This window comes from Lepidochelys kempii, chromosome 14, assembly GCF_965140265.1.
Source record: "Lepidochelys kempii isolate rLepKem1 chromosome 14, rLepKem1.hap2, whole genome shotgun sequence".
NCBI classification, from domain to species: Eukaryota; Metazoa; Chordata; order Testudines; family Cheloniidae; genus Lepidochelys; species Lepidochelys kempii.
In genome coordinates this window covers 330,650-346,883 of record NC_133269.1, presented here as the reverse complement: position 1 = coordinate 346,883, position 16,234 = coordinate 330,650, and the positions used below count along the sequence as shown (strand labels likewise).

The window sequence follows — 16,234 nt, the reverse complement described above, 5'->3', positions numbered from 1 at the left end:
AGCCAAAAACATGCCTTGTGCTTTGCAGACATAGGATGATATGGTTCCATAAAGGCGAAGCTTTGAAAAGGAAAGAATGAAGGCCAGGGGTAACAAGTCAGGAAGAAAGAAAAGGAGTACTTGTGGCACCGTAGAGACTAACCAATTTATTTGAGCATAAGCTTTCCTGAGCTACAGCTCACTTCATCGGCATCCGATGAAGTGAGCTGTAGCTCAGGAAAGCTTATGCTCAAATAAATTGGTTAGTCTCTACGGTGCCACAAGTACTCCTTTTCTTTTTGCGAATACAGACTAACACGGCTGCTACTCTGAAACAAGTCAGGAAGGAGTGTTCTACTGGATAGGCAGAGGGAGCCATACGAAAGAGGACATTACATGGAGAGGACAGTGAAGGAAGGAAATGAAGAAGGAGTTGTGAACAGAGGATGAGAAGACAGGTAGGCAGGAACAGAGTTATATATGATCTTGAAAGTGGGGACAAAGTCTGCTGCAGCAGTGAAGGGATTTGAAGAGGGGACGGACATGATAAGATCAGCAGGCAGGGTGGATTAATTTTCACAGCAGCACTTTGGACAAGGAAGGCAAGAGTGAAGGAGGTGGAAGAAAGAAAAAGGGTGCAGTAACTAAGGTGAGAGATGAAAAGTTGGACAAGATTTAAGGCAGTGGGATAGAAAGGAATGGATAGATTTTGGAATGGAGAAGTTGGCAGGAGTTAGCAACATTGAAGTTGGAGGACTGAGTTGGGGAGTCAAATGCCACCAAGTTTTGCATGCCTGCAGAACATGAAGAGTCGTGGGTTTGCCAATGGAAATAGAAAAAGTAGTAGTTTTTCCCATGTTGAGCCTGAGTCGGTGTCAGGACAGAGGAACACAAGACAAAGACAGGTGTGGATGAGGCAGATCTGAATCATTTAATTATTGGGTAATGTCACTCAGGGATATGAGCAAGAGGGAAAAAAAAGACAAATGACAGATCTCTGGGGAGGGGACAAGAGCTTGAGGGTTACTACCCCTGTATAATGGTTGGATAGGGAAGATGTACAGTCTTTGAAACTAAGAGAATGAATCATAGAATATCTGGGTTGGAAGGGACCTCAGGAGGTCATCTAGTCCAACCCCCTGCTCAAAGCAGGACCAATCCCCAATTAAATCATCCCAGCCAGGGCTTTGTCAAGCCTGACCTTAAAAACTTCTAAGGAAGGAGATTCTACCACCTCCCTAGGCAATACATTCCAGTGTTTCACCACCCTCCTAGTGAAAAAGTTTTTCCTAATATCCAACCTAAACCTCCCCCACTGCAACTTGAGACCATTACTCCTTGTCCTGTCCCCTTCTACCACTGAGAATAGTCTAGAACCATCCTCTTTGGAACCACCTCTCAGGTAGTTGAAAGCAGCTATCAAATCCCCCCTCATTCTTCTCTTCTGCAGACTAAACAATCCCAGTTCCCTCAGCCTCTCCTCATAAGTCATGTGTTCCAGACCCCTAATCATTTTTGTTGCCCTTCGCTGGACTCTCTCCAATTTATTCACATCCTTCTTGTAGTGTGGGGCCCAAAACTGGACACAGTACTCCAGATGAGGCCTCACCAATGTCGAATAGAGGGGGACGATCACGTCCCTCGATCTGCTCGCTATGCCCCTACTTATACATCCCAAAATGCCATTGGCCTTCTTGGCAACAAGGGCACACTGCTGACTCATATCCAGCTTCTCGTCCACTGTCACCCCTAGGTCCTTTTCCACAGAACTGCTGCCTAGCCATTCGGTCCCTAGTCTGTAGCTCTGCATTGGGTTCTTCCGTCCTAAGTGCAGGACCCTGCACTTATCCTTATTGAACCTCATCAGATTTCTTTTGGCCCAATCCTCCAATTTGTCTAGGTCCCTCTGTATCCTATCCCTGCCCTCCAACGTATTTACCACTCCTCCCAGTTTAGTATCATCCGCAAATTTGCTGAGTGTGCAATCCACACCATCCTCCAGATCATTTATGAAGATATTGAACAAAACCGACCCCAGGACCGACCCCTGGGGCACTCCACTTGACACCGGCTGCCAACTAGACATGGAGCCATTGATCACTACCCGTTGAGCCCGACAATCTAGCCAACTTTCTACCCACCTTATAGTGCATTCATCCAGCCCACACTTTAACTTGCTGACAAGAATACTGTGGGAGACCGTGTCAAAAGCTTTGCTAAAGTCAAGAAACAATACATCCACTGCTTTCCCTTCATCCACAGAACCAGTAATCTCATCACAGAAGGTGATTAGATTAGATTAGTCAGGCATGACCTTCCCTTGGTGAATCCATGCTGACTGTTCCTGATCACTTTCCTCTCATGTAAGTGCTTCAGGATTGATTCTTTGAGGACCTGCTCCATGATTTTTCCGGGGACTGAGGTGTGGCTGACTGGCCTGTAGTTCCCAGGATCCTCCTTCTTCCCTTTTTTAAAGATTGGCACTACATTAGCCTTTTTCCAGTCACCTGGGACTTCCCCCGTTCGCCACGAGTTTTCAAAGATAAGGGCCAATGGCTCTGCAATCACAGCCACCAATTCCTTTAGCATTCTCGGATGCAACTTGTCCGGCCCCATGGACTTGTGCACGTCCAGCTTTTCTAAATAGTCCCATACCACCTCTTTCTCCACAGAGGGCTGGCCATCTATTCCCCATGTTGTGATGCCCAGCGCAGCAGTCTGGGAGCTGACCTTATTTGTGAAGACAGAGGCAAAAAAAGCATTGAGTACATTAGCTTTTTCCACATCCTCTGTCACTAGGTTGCCTCCCTCATTCATTAAGGGGCCCACACTTTCCTTGGCTTTCTTCTTGTTGCCAACATACCTGAAGAAACCCTTCTTGTTACTCTTGACATCACTCGCTAGCTGCAGCTCCAGGTACGATTTGGCCCTCCTGATTTCATTCCTACATGCCCGAGCAATATTTTTATACTCCTCCCTGGTCGTATGTCTAACCTTCCACTTCTTGTAAGCTTCTTTTTTATGTTTAAGATCCGCTAGGATTTCACTGTTAAGCCAAGCTGGTCGCCTGCCATATTTACTATTCTTTCGACACATCGGGATGGTTTGTCCCTGTAACCTCAACAGGGATTCCTTGAAATACAGCCAGCTCTCCTGGACTCCTTTCCCCTTCATGTTAGTCCCCCAGGGGATCCTACCCATCTGTTCCCTGAGGGAGTCGAAGTCTGCTTTCCTGAAGTCCAGGGTCCGAATCCTGCTGCTTACCTTTCTTCACTGTGTCAGGATCCTGAACTCAACTAACTCATGGTCACTGCCTCCCAGATTCCCATCTACTTTCATGAGAATCTCTAGATGGAGGATAGGGAGACTTTGTAAAGGAAGGAGTCATTGGGGACTTGAGTAAAGACAGTTTCAGTAGAGTGGAAAGGTAGAAGCCAGATTGTACAGGGCACCCTTTTAAGTATATCAGAATCAGGCTTTCTGCTAAACAACCAGAGGGCCACAGGACAATCGAGATGCTAAAGGAGCACTTGAGGACGATAAACCCATTGCGGAGAAGCTAAATGAATTCTTTGTATCGGTCTTCATGGTTGAGGATGTGAGGGAGATTCCCAAACCTGAGCCATTCTTTTTAGGTGACAAATCTGAGGAACTGTCCCAGACTGAGGTGTCATTAGAGGAGGTTTTAGAACAAATTGATAAACTAAACAGTAATAAATCACCAGGACCAGATGATATTCATCCAAGAGTTCTGAAGGAACTCAAATGTGAAATTGCAAAACTACTAACTGTAGTCTGTAACCTATCATTTAAATCAGCTTCTGTTCCAAATAACTGAAGGATAGCTAATGTGACGCCAATTTTTAAAAACGGCTCCAGAGGCGATCCTGGTAATTACAGGCCGGTAAGCGTGACTTCAGTACCAGGCAAACTGGTTGAAACTATAGTAAAGAACAAAATTGTCAGACACATCGATGAATATAACTTGTTGGGGAAGAATCAACAGAGTTTTTGTAAAAGGAAATCATGCCTCACCAATCTGCTAGAATTCTTTGAGGGGGGGTCAACAAGCACGTGGATCCAGTGGATACAGTGTACTTAAATTTTCAGAAAGCCTTTGACAAGGTCCCTCACCAAAGGCTCTTAAGCAAAGTAAGCGGTCATGGGATAAGAGGGAAGGTCCTCTCATGGACTGGTAACTGGTTAAAAGACAGGAAACAAAGGGTAGGAATAAATGGTCAGTTTTCAGAACGGGGAGAGGTAAATAGTGGTGTCTCCCAGGGCTCTGTACTGGGACAAGTCCTATTCAACATATTCATAAATGGTCTGGAAAAAAGGGGTAAAAACAGTGAGGTGTCAAAATTTGCAGATGATACAAAACTACTCAAGATAGTTAAGTCCCATGCAGACTGCAAAGAGCTACAAAAGGATCTCTCAAAACTGGATGACGGGGCAACAAAATGGCAGATGAAATTCAATGTTGATAAATGCAAAGTAATGCACATTGGAAAACATAATCCCAACTATACATATAAAATGATGAGGTCCAAATTAGCTGTTACCACTCAAGAAAGAGATCTTGGAGTCATTGTGGATAGTTTTCTGAAAACCTCCACTCAATGTGCAGCGGCAGTCAAAAAAGAAAACAGAATGTTGGGAATACTTAAGAAAGGGATAAATAAGACAGAAAATCTCATATTGCCTTTATATAAATCCATGGTATGCCCACATCTTGAATACTGCATGCAGGTGCGGTAGCCTCATCTCAAAAATAATAATAATAGGAATTAGAAAAGGGCAACAAAAATGATTTAGGGATATGGAACGGCTTCCGTATGGGAAGAGATTAATAAGACTGGGACTTTTCATCTTGAAAAAGAGACGACTAAGGGGGGATATGATTGAGGTCTATAAAATCATGACTGGTGTGGAGAAAAAAAAAAAAATAAGTGTTATTTATTCCTTCTCATAACACAAGAACTAGGGGTTACCAAATGAAATTAATAGGCAGCAGGTTTAACAAACAAACAAAAGGAAGTATTTCTTCACACAATGCACAGTCAACCTGTGGAACTCTGCCAGAGGATGTTGTGAAGGTCAAGACTATAACAGAGTTCAAAAAAGAACTAGATAAATTCAATGGCTATTAGCCAGGATGGGCAAGGATGGTGTCCCTAGCCTCTGTTTGCCGAAGTTGGGAATGGGCAACAGGGAATGGATCACTTGATGATTTACCTGTTCATTCCCTCTGGGGCACCTGGCATTGGCCACTGTCGGAAGACAGGATACTGGGCTAGATGGACTTTTGGTCTGACCCAGTATGGCTGTTTTTATGTAATATGTGAGGCTGAGAGCATGTATTAACAAAGAAGCATAGGCAGCAAAAGGAGAAAGTCCACTGAAGAAATTCAAAGGCAAAGGAAACGCAAGAGATGATGTACAAGATGGAAGAGGAGGCCGGGTCAAGAGATTTATCTTGGAATACTGGAGACTATAGCATGTTTAAAGGGAGAGGGAAAGGAAACAGATGGGACAGTGTGCTGGTCCAGGAAACTGGATGATCAGAGGGACATGGGAAGTGAGCTCTACTTTGTGCCTCAAATTTTTGTTAGCGGACTACAATCTGAAACATTAACTATGGGCACAATCATGAGACCACAACTCCTGGTCTCCATTCTCCCCACCCCTTATTTTAGGTTATCCTCTTACCAGATCGTATGCCAGAACGAGATGTCAGTACAAGCTTCTGAGCGCCTCTTTCAACCAGCCACTGAGCCAATTCCAGACCAAAGCCACCTAGGCCTCCTGTAATGATGTAGGACTTTGTAGGTGGGCAGGAAGTTCGGGAGATGGCGGCGAGTCTGACAGGCTCAATCTCCCTCACAGAAAATTCCTTCTCTTCCTCTTGGACCTTCCAACAGTCAGACAACAACAATTAAGTAGAAGAGGAAATAGGTCACACCTCTTTGGATCCAGAACCAAGGGCTCTAGAGCATTAGATGTGTCAACTGGCTGAGTTGGCAATATTGTGAGCTATGGGGTTAATGGATTCCTTCTCTCTCTCCTTCCCAGCTATGCTGCTCTAGTTAGGGAATTTCAACCTCACTACACATAGCCCATTTTTCTGTATGCAGTTCATACACACAGGATTCCTGGGTCAGGATGACAGATGTAGAAGAGAAGCCAAGGCCTACAGGTGTCATTACCTTGATCATAACTTTGCCAATGTGTTTTCCTTGTGCCATGAACCTGAAGGCAGCTTCTACCTCCTCTCTGTTGAAGATCGTAGTCCTCAGGGGTTTTACCACACCATCTCTTATACCGGTCTTCAGCAGGTCTGACACTTCCTCCCACTCCTGGTTTCCCTCTTCAAATATGGCATCTAGCAGGATTCCATGAAATGCTACATTCTTCAGGAAAAGGGCCATTCCTAGAGGAAGAAACATGGTTAGCACACCATACTGCTGCAGTTTCTTGTCAAATTAAATTTCTTAGCTTCCAAAACCATTTGCTTGTCTCCATGCTAGTCAGAGATGTGTGAGTATAGGGCATAACAGTTACAAAGCAACAGGGACAGTCACAAAGCAAAATCATGGAGCAGGTGCTCAAGGAATCAATTCTGAAGCACTTATAGGAGAGGAAAGTGATCAAGAACAGTCAGCATGGATTCACCAAGGGCAAGTCATGCCTGACTAATCTAATTGCCTTCTATGACGAGATAACTGGCTCTGTGGATGAAGGGAAAGCAGTGGACGTGTTGTTCCTTGACTTTAGCAAAGCTTTTGACACGGTCTCCCACAGTATTCTTGTCAGCAAGTTAAAGAAGTATGGGCTGGATGAATGCACTATAAAGTGGGTAGAAAGTTGGCTAGATTGTCGGGCTCAACGGGTAGTGATCAATGGCTTCATGTCTAGTTGGCAGCCAGTATCAAGTGGAGTGCCCCAAGGGTCAGTCCTGGGGCCGGTTTTGTTCAATATCTTCATAAATGATCTGGAGGATGGTGTGGATTGCACCCTCAACAAGTTTGCAGACAAACTAAACTGGGAGGAGTGGTAGATACGTTGGAGGGTAGGGATAGGATACAGAGGGACCTAGACAAATTGGAGGATTGGGCCAAAAGAAATCTGATGAGGTTCAACAAGGACAAGTGCAGAGTCCTGCACTTAGGATGGAAGAATCCAATGCACTGCTACAGACTAGGGACTGCATGGCTAGGCAGCAGTTCTGCAGAAAAGGACCTAGGGGTTACAGTGGACGAGAAGCTGGCTATGAGTCAACAGTGTGCCCTTGTTGCCAAGAAGGCCAATGGCATTTTGGGATGTAGAAGTAGGGGCACTGCCAGCAGATCGAGGGACGTGATCGTTCCCCTCTATTCGACATTGGTGAGGCCTCATCTGGAGTACGGTGTCCAGTTTTGGGCCCCACACTACAAGAAGGATGTGGAAAAATTGGAAAACATCCAGAAGAGAGCAACAAAAATGAGTAGGGGACTGGAACACATGACTTATGAGGAGAGGCTGAGGGAACTGGGATTGTTTAGTCTACAGATGAATGAGGGGGGATTTGATGGATGCTTTCAACTACCTGAAAGGGGGTTCCAAAGAGGATGGATCTAGACTATTCTCAATGGTAGCGGATGACAGGACAAGGAGTAATGGTCTCAAGTTGCAGTGGGGGAGATTTAGCTTGGATATTAGGAAAAACTTTTTCACTAGGAGGGTGGTGAAACACTGGAATGCGTTACCTAGGGAAGTGGTGGAATCTCCTTCCTTAGACGTTTTTAAGGTCAGGCTTGACAAAGCCCTGGCTGGGATGATTTAGTTGGGGATCGGTCCTGCTTTGAGCAGGGGGTTGGACTAGATGACCTCCTGAGGTCCCTTCCAACCCTGATATTCTATGATTCTAGGGAAAAAGTTAATAAAGCAGTTATTTTTCTAAAGGCTTGTCTTCACTACTGAGGTAAGCTGACCTAAGTTATGCTACTCCAGCTACATTATTCATGTAGCTGGAGTAGACATAGCTTAGATCGACTTACCCTGGTATCTTCACTGCGCTGCGTTGACAGGAGATGCTCTCTGGTCAAGACTTCCCTTACTCCTCTCGGAGAGGTGGAGTACCAAGGTCGACCAGAGAGCGTTCTGCCATCGATTTAGTGGGTCTTCACTAAACCCGCTAAATTGACCTTGCTGCATCGATCTCCCCATGGTGAAGACAAGCCCTAAGAACTAAAAATCTACTCAACTTAATTAACACTACATGAGCAAGGGTGCTCTGTAAGGAAGAGAGACTAGTTCACCAGAAGCTCCACCCACACAAGTCACTAGCAAGGATATTAGTTACAAACATTATTTTATCAGGACAAACTATAAATGGCTGATCAGTTATCCTGAGAGCAGAAGCAACTAATGAGAGCTGAATCATAGAATGTACAGAAGTAAAAGCACTTTTAATCTTCCTGTCCATCTCTACAGTGGATTCTTCCCTGTTGGACACTTTCTAGTTCTTTATCTTGACAAGTTTTAAAAGATCCAAACAATGGGGCTGTCACCACTTCCCGTAAGCAACTATTCCACAGCCTGCTACAGCCCGTCACCAGGAAGTTTTTCCTAATAGTTAGTTAGTCTAGGTTTCCCTTTTCCTAATGGGTATACCCTATGCTATAGCCTTAAGTAATTCCTCTCTATCCTTAGTTCTATCCCTGACTCACATGGACAGTGTAAATCATTTAACCAAGCTAAACAGACCTTTTTTTCCTCACGTCAGTCCCTACAGCCCCATGACCACTTCAGTTGCTGTTCTTGGAGATCCAGCCAATTTGGCCTTATCTTTGTAGCAATGAGATGCCCAGAACTGAATAGAATATTCCAGGTGTGATCAACACAACACCTCCATCATTTCCTTGCTCTGTGAAGTCTTTGCAATGCAGCCCAAAATTTCATCATCTTTTTGTTGCCATATCATATTGCTAACCCATGTCAAGTCTCTTTTTGCATTACAGCTTCCCAGGATTTTGATTCCCACTCACCCCAGATGTATTAGCTTCATTTTTCCAAGCTGAATTATATTGTTATTTTCTGCCATGTTTCTAATGTCTCTAGGTCCCTTTGGATCATTTCTGTCCTCACTTGTGTTTGCAGCGCCTCCTAATTTAACATCATTGGTAAGTTTCATTAACATTTTATTTACAGTTTATAAATGATCTTCAAGATCATTAAGGATGATGTTAAGACTTGACCTAACACATATACGCCAACTCCGTCATAGTTATAAACCTGTTTTTTATTGTTAGTATTGCAGTAATGCCTAGAGGGCCCTGATTGGGGCTCACTGTGGTAGGCCCTGTACAAACATCTGATGAATAGAAAATCCCTGCCCTAAAGAGCTTAAAATCCAAATATAAATGATGAGAAATAAATGGATACAAACATACAGGGGAGCTACACTGTACAGAGATAATTAGGATTGTGTAATAAGCAATGGTCATATCACACCAGTGGCCTAACCACTGTCAAGTGTTTTGTAGGCATTATGGCACAGGTTGGTTTTAAAAAGAGGACTTTAAGAAGGATAACTTTGTGGCTTTACACATATTTATGGGGAGCTTCTCCCATGCAAGAATCACGGCACAGGAGTTTGCATGAAGGTACTTGTTGGAAAAAATTGATAAATGATCAGTGATGAATGTATCATTGCAAAGTTAATGGTTTTGCTTGGTACACATGCCTTTTAAAGCTCTGACAACGTTCATATTGTGGGATATGGATATAGTCCAGCTAAGGCTAGATGTTTCCTGATGCAATATATCTTACCAAGTGGGCTGTTGTTAGACAGATCATATTTGCCTATTTCCAAGAAGCGTCCATGTCTAGCAAGGCAACGTAGACTGGCCTGGAGCTTTTCTTCTGCCAAGGAGTTTAATACCAGGTTGACCCCTACAAGAAAGCAGTAACAGCATTTAGCATGCTCATTCCTGGCAGAGAACCTGACACTCTCAGGGACTTTTCCTTATCTATACAACCAGTTCTAGCCATGATCTTTCTAACTCTGCAACCCTTCTGCCATCCACCATTCCTTGGACTCACCTTTCCCATTGGTGACACGCAGTACATGTTGCTCAAAAGAGGTATTTCTGGAGCTAGCAAAGCTGTTAGCATCCAGCTGAGGGAATCTTGTTTGGAGATACTCGCGTTTCTCAACAGAACCTGACAACAAAGGAGCATTTTATTTTCCTGAGACACAAGCACTCCTTGGCTCATACATCATACATTCCCCTGCCCTCTGCTAAAATCTCTGCTAACAGGACAGCGCTAGGATGCAACTCCGAGGAGCTCTAAGACATCTGTAACAGAGCTCTGGGACTTGACACCAGGAGATCCTTTGAACAAGGGTAGTTTTATAGATACTGTCTTGTTCCTGTTAGCAAGTTAATGATGGCTTTATTACAGCGAGGGACAAACCAAGTCATACACTTTCTTTGGTCACATTTCAGAGAAGCTACTATATCTAAAGATACAGGGCCTTTATTTTCTTCTCAGACCCTTGTAACTGACTTTGTTGGAGTCACTCTTGATTTACAGTAGTTAAATGAAGATAGTGATGCTCCATGCAGAGGTAGGGGTGTTTGTGCATGGCAAGTGTATGCATTTGTTTGTGGCAGGCAGATTTAGTCATGTGGCCAGCAGCTGAATTAGTCTCCTTTTCCAAGCATTCTCAGAAATACAAACTGGTAGGAAACCATGCAGAAGGTGAGTCACAGAAATGGGACTTCATTACTTACCTACAGTAGCAAAGACACGACAGCCCATGCTCAGCGCAATAGCAATGGCTGCCTGGCCCACACCCCCGGAGCCTGAGTGAATGAGTATACTCTCTCCCTTCTTCATACCACCTCGAACAACCAAAGCATAATAAGCAGTGGCATAGACCACAGGCACTGAGGCTGCCTCCTCCAGAGTCCTAAAGAAAGGAAAATAAAGAATTTTCAGTTCTGGAAGAAACAACTCCCTGTATCTGGGACGGAGGGTGGAGACCACACAGACTCCAAATTTGTACAAAAATGCAGCACTGTGCCTCTTTAATGGGAATACATGCATACTCTGCATTGACTCCCAGTTAACCTTCACTGCCAACTGAAGGCCCCACTCTTGTTCCTTGAAAAAGTCCTAAGTAGTTTAGGGCCTGACTACATCTCTCTATTCACACCCACTGATACAGCTAGACTCTTCTGGCACAATGCAGCTAGCAGTGCCCAGGGTGAAGCCATTACAACAAAGACAAAATATTCTTGGTGGAGGGCCATCAACTGTAAGCCAGCCTACCAGAGCAGGTAAAACTGAGCCCAGCTTACTTAACTGTTTTAAGAGCATACTGCAAGTCTCACCATTTTGGCAAAAACTTTCAGCAACAGATAGTCAAAACTAAACCTTCTCCCCAGTGTAGATACACCCAAGCTACTGCAGCAGAGAGAGGCAAAGAGCAGAATCTACTATAGTTCAATAATGATGCTTAGCTACCGTAGTGACAGATACCAAGATACAGGACTCCAGTGTCTGTGGGAAAAGTGATGTATAGAATGCAAACAGCACAGGCCAGTCGAGGAAGTCGATACAAGACACAGTCAGTAAGACAAGAGCTCAGGCCTGTGGCTCAGGACAATAGTTCTGCTACATCAAAGAAGCAGAGTGTATTCCATCTCCAATTACAGTTCCTTACATTAAACTCTTTCCTCACCCCATAATCATCCCCAAATGAAACTTCAGTTTCTTTCAGGCAACTGCAGGGTATAGCCTTATCAACATGTGGGAAAAACAGAACAAAGAGACCTACCAGTTCTCTGGCACCTCCCACAAAAATCTCTGGTCAGAGTCCACCACTGTAGCCAGCCCTTTTGCTGGGAGCAATCCCATCACCCGTTTTCCAGTGGGATCCCGTCCTGAGAATTCCATTCCCAGCATGCACTGCTGCAGAGCCCAGTTACCTGAGAAAGGGATAAAATTATTGCAATGAAATTGCTCCTGTAAAATCCTCTGGGTCAAATATTCACCAAGAATGATCTCCCTGAAGTTGTGATTGGAGTTCCCCTCATGCTGGTCTCTCCCCAGCTCCATGGAAAACCTCTCCAAATCCTGGAATTAGTGTCCTGCTTGCATAGCTCATTAAGCATAGTGGCTTATTTTCTCTTCCCACAAACTCCCCAGAAAGCTGAGAAGCACTGCCAGTCACAGCTCTAGGGAAAGCTGACCACCACAAATCTCAATTTCTATTCTCAATGCTGTCATTTTAGCTTCTAGCTTTCTTTTGAGAAACTGCACTGAAATCTCATCTTGTTTGCAGGATCTTTCCCCTCATCTTTGAGGAAAAAACCTCTGAACTCAAACATTAGGTCCTTTGGGCACGCTGGAAGTCAGTCACTTGATCTATAGACAAGAAGGATTCACACTAAGACTCTGATTTAGGCAAAGAATAGACACATTTAGGGTGGCTAGACTGGGTTGGGGACACTCTCTAGTTAAGTCACCTAACAACCAACTGCCATAGGTGGGGAAACCAAGGCACAGAGCGCGGACGTGATTTGCCCAAGGCCAAAGAGGCAGTCTATCTATCTATAGCACAAGTGGAGGACTGTTAGCTAGGAACTCCCAGATTCTAATCTTAATTCTTAAACTGACACCTTTTGGGGTTTTGGGCAAGTCACTTCACCTCCAACTCAGTTTCTGCTTTTATGAAAAGGGGTAAAACTCACCTCATATGTGAGCCATGAGCATTAAATCAGTTACTGTATAAATGCCAAATGATATTGGCACTGCAGTAGTGCTCAGGAGTTCTTGGCACCCATTTCTAGGTTTAGACAAATGCCTCTTATTTTCAAATATCAACCTTGCATAAGCAAAGAAAAAAAGGCTGATTTACAGCTAGTGTGATGGTAAAACTGGAACATTCTTGTCACACTTGGAAACTTATTTACATAATTTTAGTTGTGGAAACTGCCCAATCTCCCCATTCACCTGGGATAGCATCCTGAGAAAGCTTCCCTGTAGCCAGCATAACGTCACGGAAATTAAGAGATGCGTAATAGACCCTGCAGAGTTGAATGTTGGGATTGGTGGTGTGGAAATGGCGAAGTGGAGAGGCAATCCAGCGAAGGGATGAGAGGTCCCCACGAGTCAGCACATTCACATAAGCATAGTCTGTCAACTCCAGAGGCTGGGCTGCAGGAGAACAAGGAAAAGCCAGTGACTTCTCTGAGGGGAGAGAGCTTTACACACACTAACATGGCAAAGACAATTCATTTGATGGAAGAGGTTCCTTGTGCAGCAAGAATAGCATGCATACTATGGGACAGACAAGGAATAGGAGCCACACATGGGTGAGGGGAAATTTTCCATTTGTAGTTAGCCAGTTCCTCCCATTCGCCCCACCCAAGACCTTCCTCTCCCTGTAATCTCACCTGAACACTACAAAATAACTCATTCTACGTGGTGACATTGGCACATGGCACTCTCCTGTCATGGAATTGGGATAGTGATTGCCCAAAGGTACCACCAGGACATCAGTGGAGTAAATCCTTGGGCCAATAAAGGTAAAAGAAAAGAAAAGTACCTCCTCAAATTACTCTAAGACCTGTGGGAGGAAATGCTGCCAAATGACCATCAGGCCTTGATCATAAAAGTCACCTTGCTGCAACAGAAAGTGTCTGAAGGAGCCCCACTTTCCATCACGATACACATTCATCACCAAGTCTCCCTGTAGGATTTTCTGCATCTCCCTGGCAGAAGGGCTTGTGAGAGGGATGGCCGAGGAGGAATTCAGGTTGGAAACAAACAGGCATCTAGAGAGAATACAAATATTCAATCCACAATTGTCATTTTACTTGCTTGCCTGTCATGTGTTGAAGAAACTGATGGAAGATAGTCTCCTCTCCAATTGTGACTAAATATTGCATTTTTGTACCTGATCCTGTGGCCCCCTGGTTCCTGGCGTAGACAGTTCACCATGCCCACAATTCCTGAATTCCCACAGCTGGTAGCAGTCAGCCACACAGGCTGCTCAGATGTATCAGCTAAGATCATCTACGAGAGAAATCCCAGCCAGACTGATTAGGCTTCATATAAAAGGAAAGGGTTCTTATTTCCATAAGAGATGGTTGAAAAAAAACTCTCTGGTTTCCCTATACACAGGGAAAGGGCTTTGTGAAGCATAGACACCCTGTTTCCAAGGCTTCTTGTCTACTGTATGAAAGGCCTGGAAATAGGAGAGACGTGTAGCCAACTCCATACACAGGAACGCTCACCTTTAAAGATTCCACCCACTTGTAATGGGTCTCCTCTACAGGTAGGAAAATAGGGATCTTGGCAGAAGCCTGCTGGCGGCACAGGAAGATGGCTGAGCCAAAAAACGATCTCTTCACAGCAACCAGATTCAACAAGGTCTTGCTAAATAAATCCTCCCATTCTGCCTGCCAAGCCAAGAAAGATGAAAATTATTGGCAAATGGTCAGGAAAGATTAGAATTGCAAACTAGACTTCTACTGTGTACAACATCTCCTCAGTGGAGATCATCAGCTGGTCCTATCCTCTTCTTTCTATACATGGGGTAAGCTTTTGCCAGAGATCCTATGAATCAACTTGGTTATTTCCTCCCCAGGTCAGTCTGATAAATACTAACTATGGTAAGACTATTATAGAGTTTTACACAGGACTTCTAATAGTCACAACAAGTCACTACTTCCACCTCAGCAGCTCCCCAAATTGTCAAAGATATTCATTTTTATTTGTTGTCAAGTATCGGGGGTAGCCGTGTTAGTCTGTATCCACAAAAACAACAAGGAGTCCGGTGGCACCTTAAAGACTAAAACAGATTTATTTCAGCATAAACTTTTGTGGGTAAAAGCCTCACTTCTTCAGATGCATGGCGTGAAAATCACAAAGGCAGACATAACTATACTGACACATGAAGAGAAGGGAGTTACCTCACAAGTGGAGAGCCAGTGCTGAGAGGGCCTATCTGATCAGGGTGGATGTAGTCCACTCCCAACAACAGATGAGGTGGTGGTGTCAATTGCAGGAGAAGCAAAGCTGCTTCTGTAATGAGCCAGCCACTCCCAGTCCCTATTCAAGCCCAAATTAATGGTGTTAAATTTGCAAATGAATTTTAATTCTGCTGTTTCTCTTTGAAGTCTGTTTCTGAAGCTTTTTTGTTCAAGTATAGCTACTTTCAAATCTGTTTTTAGAATGTCCAGGAAGATTGAAGTGTTCTCCCACTGGCTTGTGTGTATTAGCATTCCTGATGTCCGATTTGTGTCCATTTATTCTTTTACATAGGGACTGTCCGGTTTGGCCAATGTCCATGGCAGAGGGGCATTGCTGGCACATGATAGCATATATCACATTAGTAGACATGCAGGTGAATGAGTCTCTGATGGTGTGGCTGATGTGGTTGGGTCCTCTGATGGTGTCGCTTACAGACAGCCCCCCAACCTGAAGCAAATACTCACCAGCAACTACACACCACACCACAGAAATACTAACCCAGGAACCAATCCCCGTAGCAAACCTTGTTGTCTACTCTGTCCCCATATCTACTCTAGTGACACCATCAGAGGACCCAACCACAGGGGACTGGGGCCAAGAAATACAGAGTTCTTTTTTCAGCACTTCTGGTTGTTATAAGTAAATTAAATCTTCAACAACAAAAAGTAGAGTGGACACATCAACCTGAGTCCCTCCATCTGGAAGGGAAGCTGGCAGAGAACAGGAGGAGGTGGCTGCAACATTTTCAGTATTGTCTAGAAGCAAGTGACATTGCAGCAAAAGAAGAAAATGAAATGCTCTTCAGCTGTGACAGGTCCAGAGGCACGTACAGTTCTACAGCACATTCTGACGTGAGCATGAAAGGGACTGGAAACAGAAAAAAATAATTCAAAAGTTTCAAGAGTACTTTAAATCATGCAGAGTGTCACTTGGGAAACCCACATTTTCTTTCACAGGTATCAGGTGCCAGGTGTCACTCAGCTATGGCACTTACCTTTTGCCACCCTAGGGTTCTGACAGGATAAAAGACTTAAAGGAAGTTATAAATCAACAGGGAAAAAAGCGACTTACAGACACAAGGACAGTTGAGTACCTTTGATATCATAATACCTCCTTTTAATAACTGCTTAGAGAAAAATTACTGAAGAAGTCTAGTAATTGCAACATGCCAAATTCTGCATTCACTACATCCAATGCTGCACTGTTAATTCCAGTTGGACTGACA

General features: G+C 44.2%; 1 protein-coding gene across 1 annotated transcript in view; it reads right to left on the bottom strand.

The window, feature by feature from the left end:
• The window catches only part of FASN (fatty acid synthase), a 91,061-nt gene that overhangs the window by 27,323 nt on the left and 47,504 nt on the right, over positions 1 to 16,234 (bottom strand). The window contains exons 24-33 of the mRNA XM_073311577.1: positions 14,271 to 14,435; positions 13,931 to 14,049; positions 13,654 to 13,808; positions 12,985 to 13,188; positions 11,807 to 11,957; positions 10,758 to 10,936; positions 10,063 to 10,182; positions 9,790 to 9,912; positions 6,186 to 6,409; positions 5,689 to 5,890 (exon numbers count right to left, since the gene is read on the bottom strand). Coding sequence (XP_073167678.1) covers positions 5,689 to 5,890; positions 6,186 to 6,409; positions 9,790 to 9,912; positions 10,063 to 10,182; positions 10,758 to 10,936; positions 11,807 to 11,957; positions 12,985 to 13,188; positions 13,654 to 13,808; positions 13,931 to 14,049; positions 14,271 to 14,435 — 1,642 coding nt within the window. The remainder of the gene's footprint in view (positions 1 to 5,688; positions 5,891 to 6,185; positions 6,410 to 9,789; positions 9,913 to 10,062; positions 10,183 to 10,757; positions 10,937 to 11,806; positions 11,958 to 12,984; positions 13,189 to 13,653; positions 13,809 to 13,930; positions 14,050 to 14,270; positions 14,436 to 16,234) is intronic.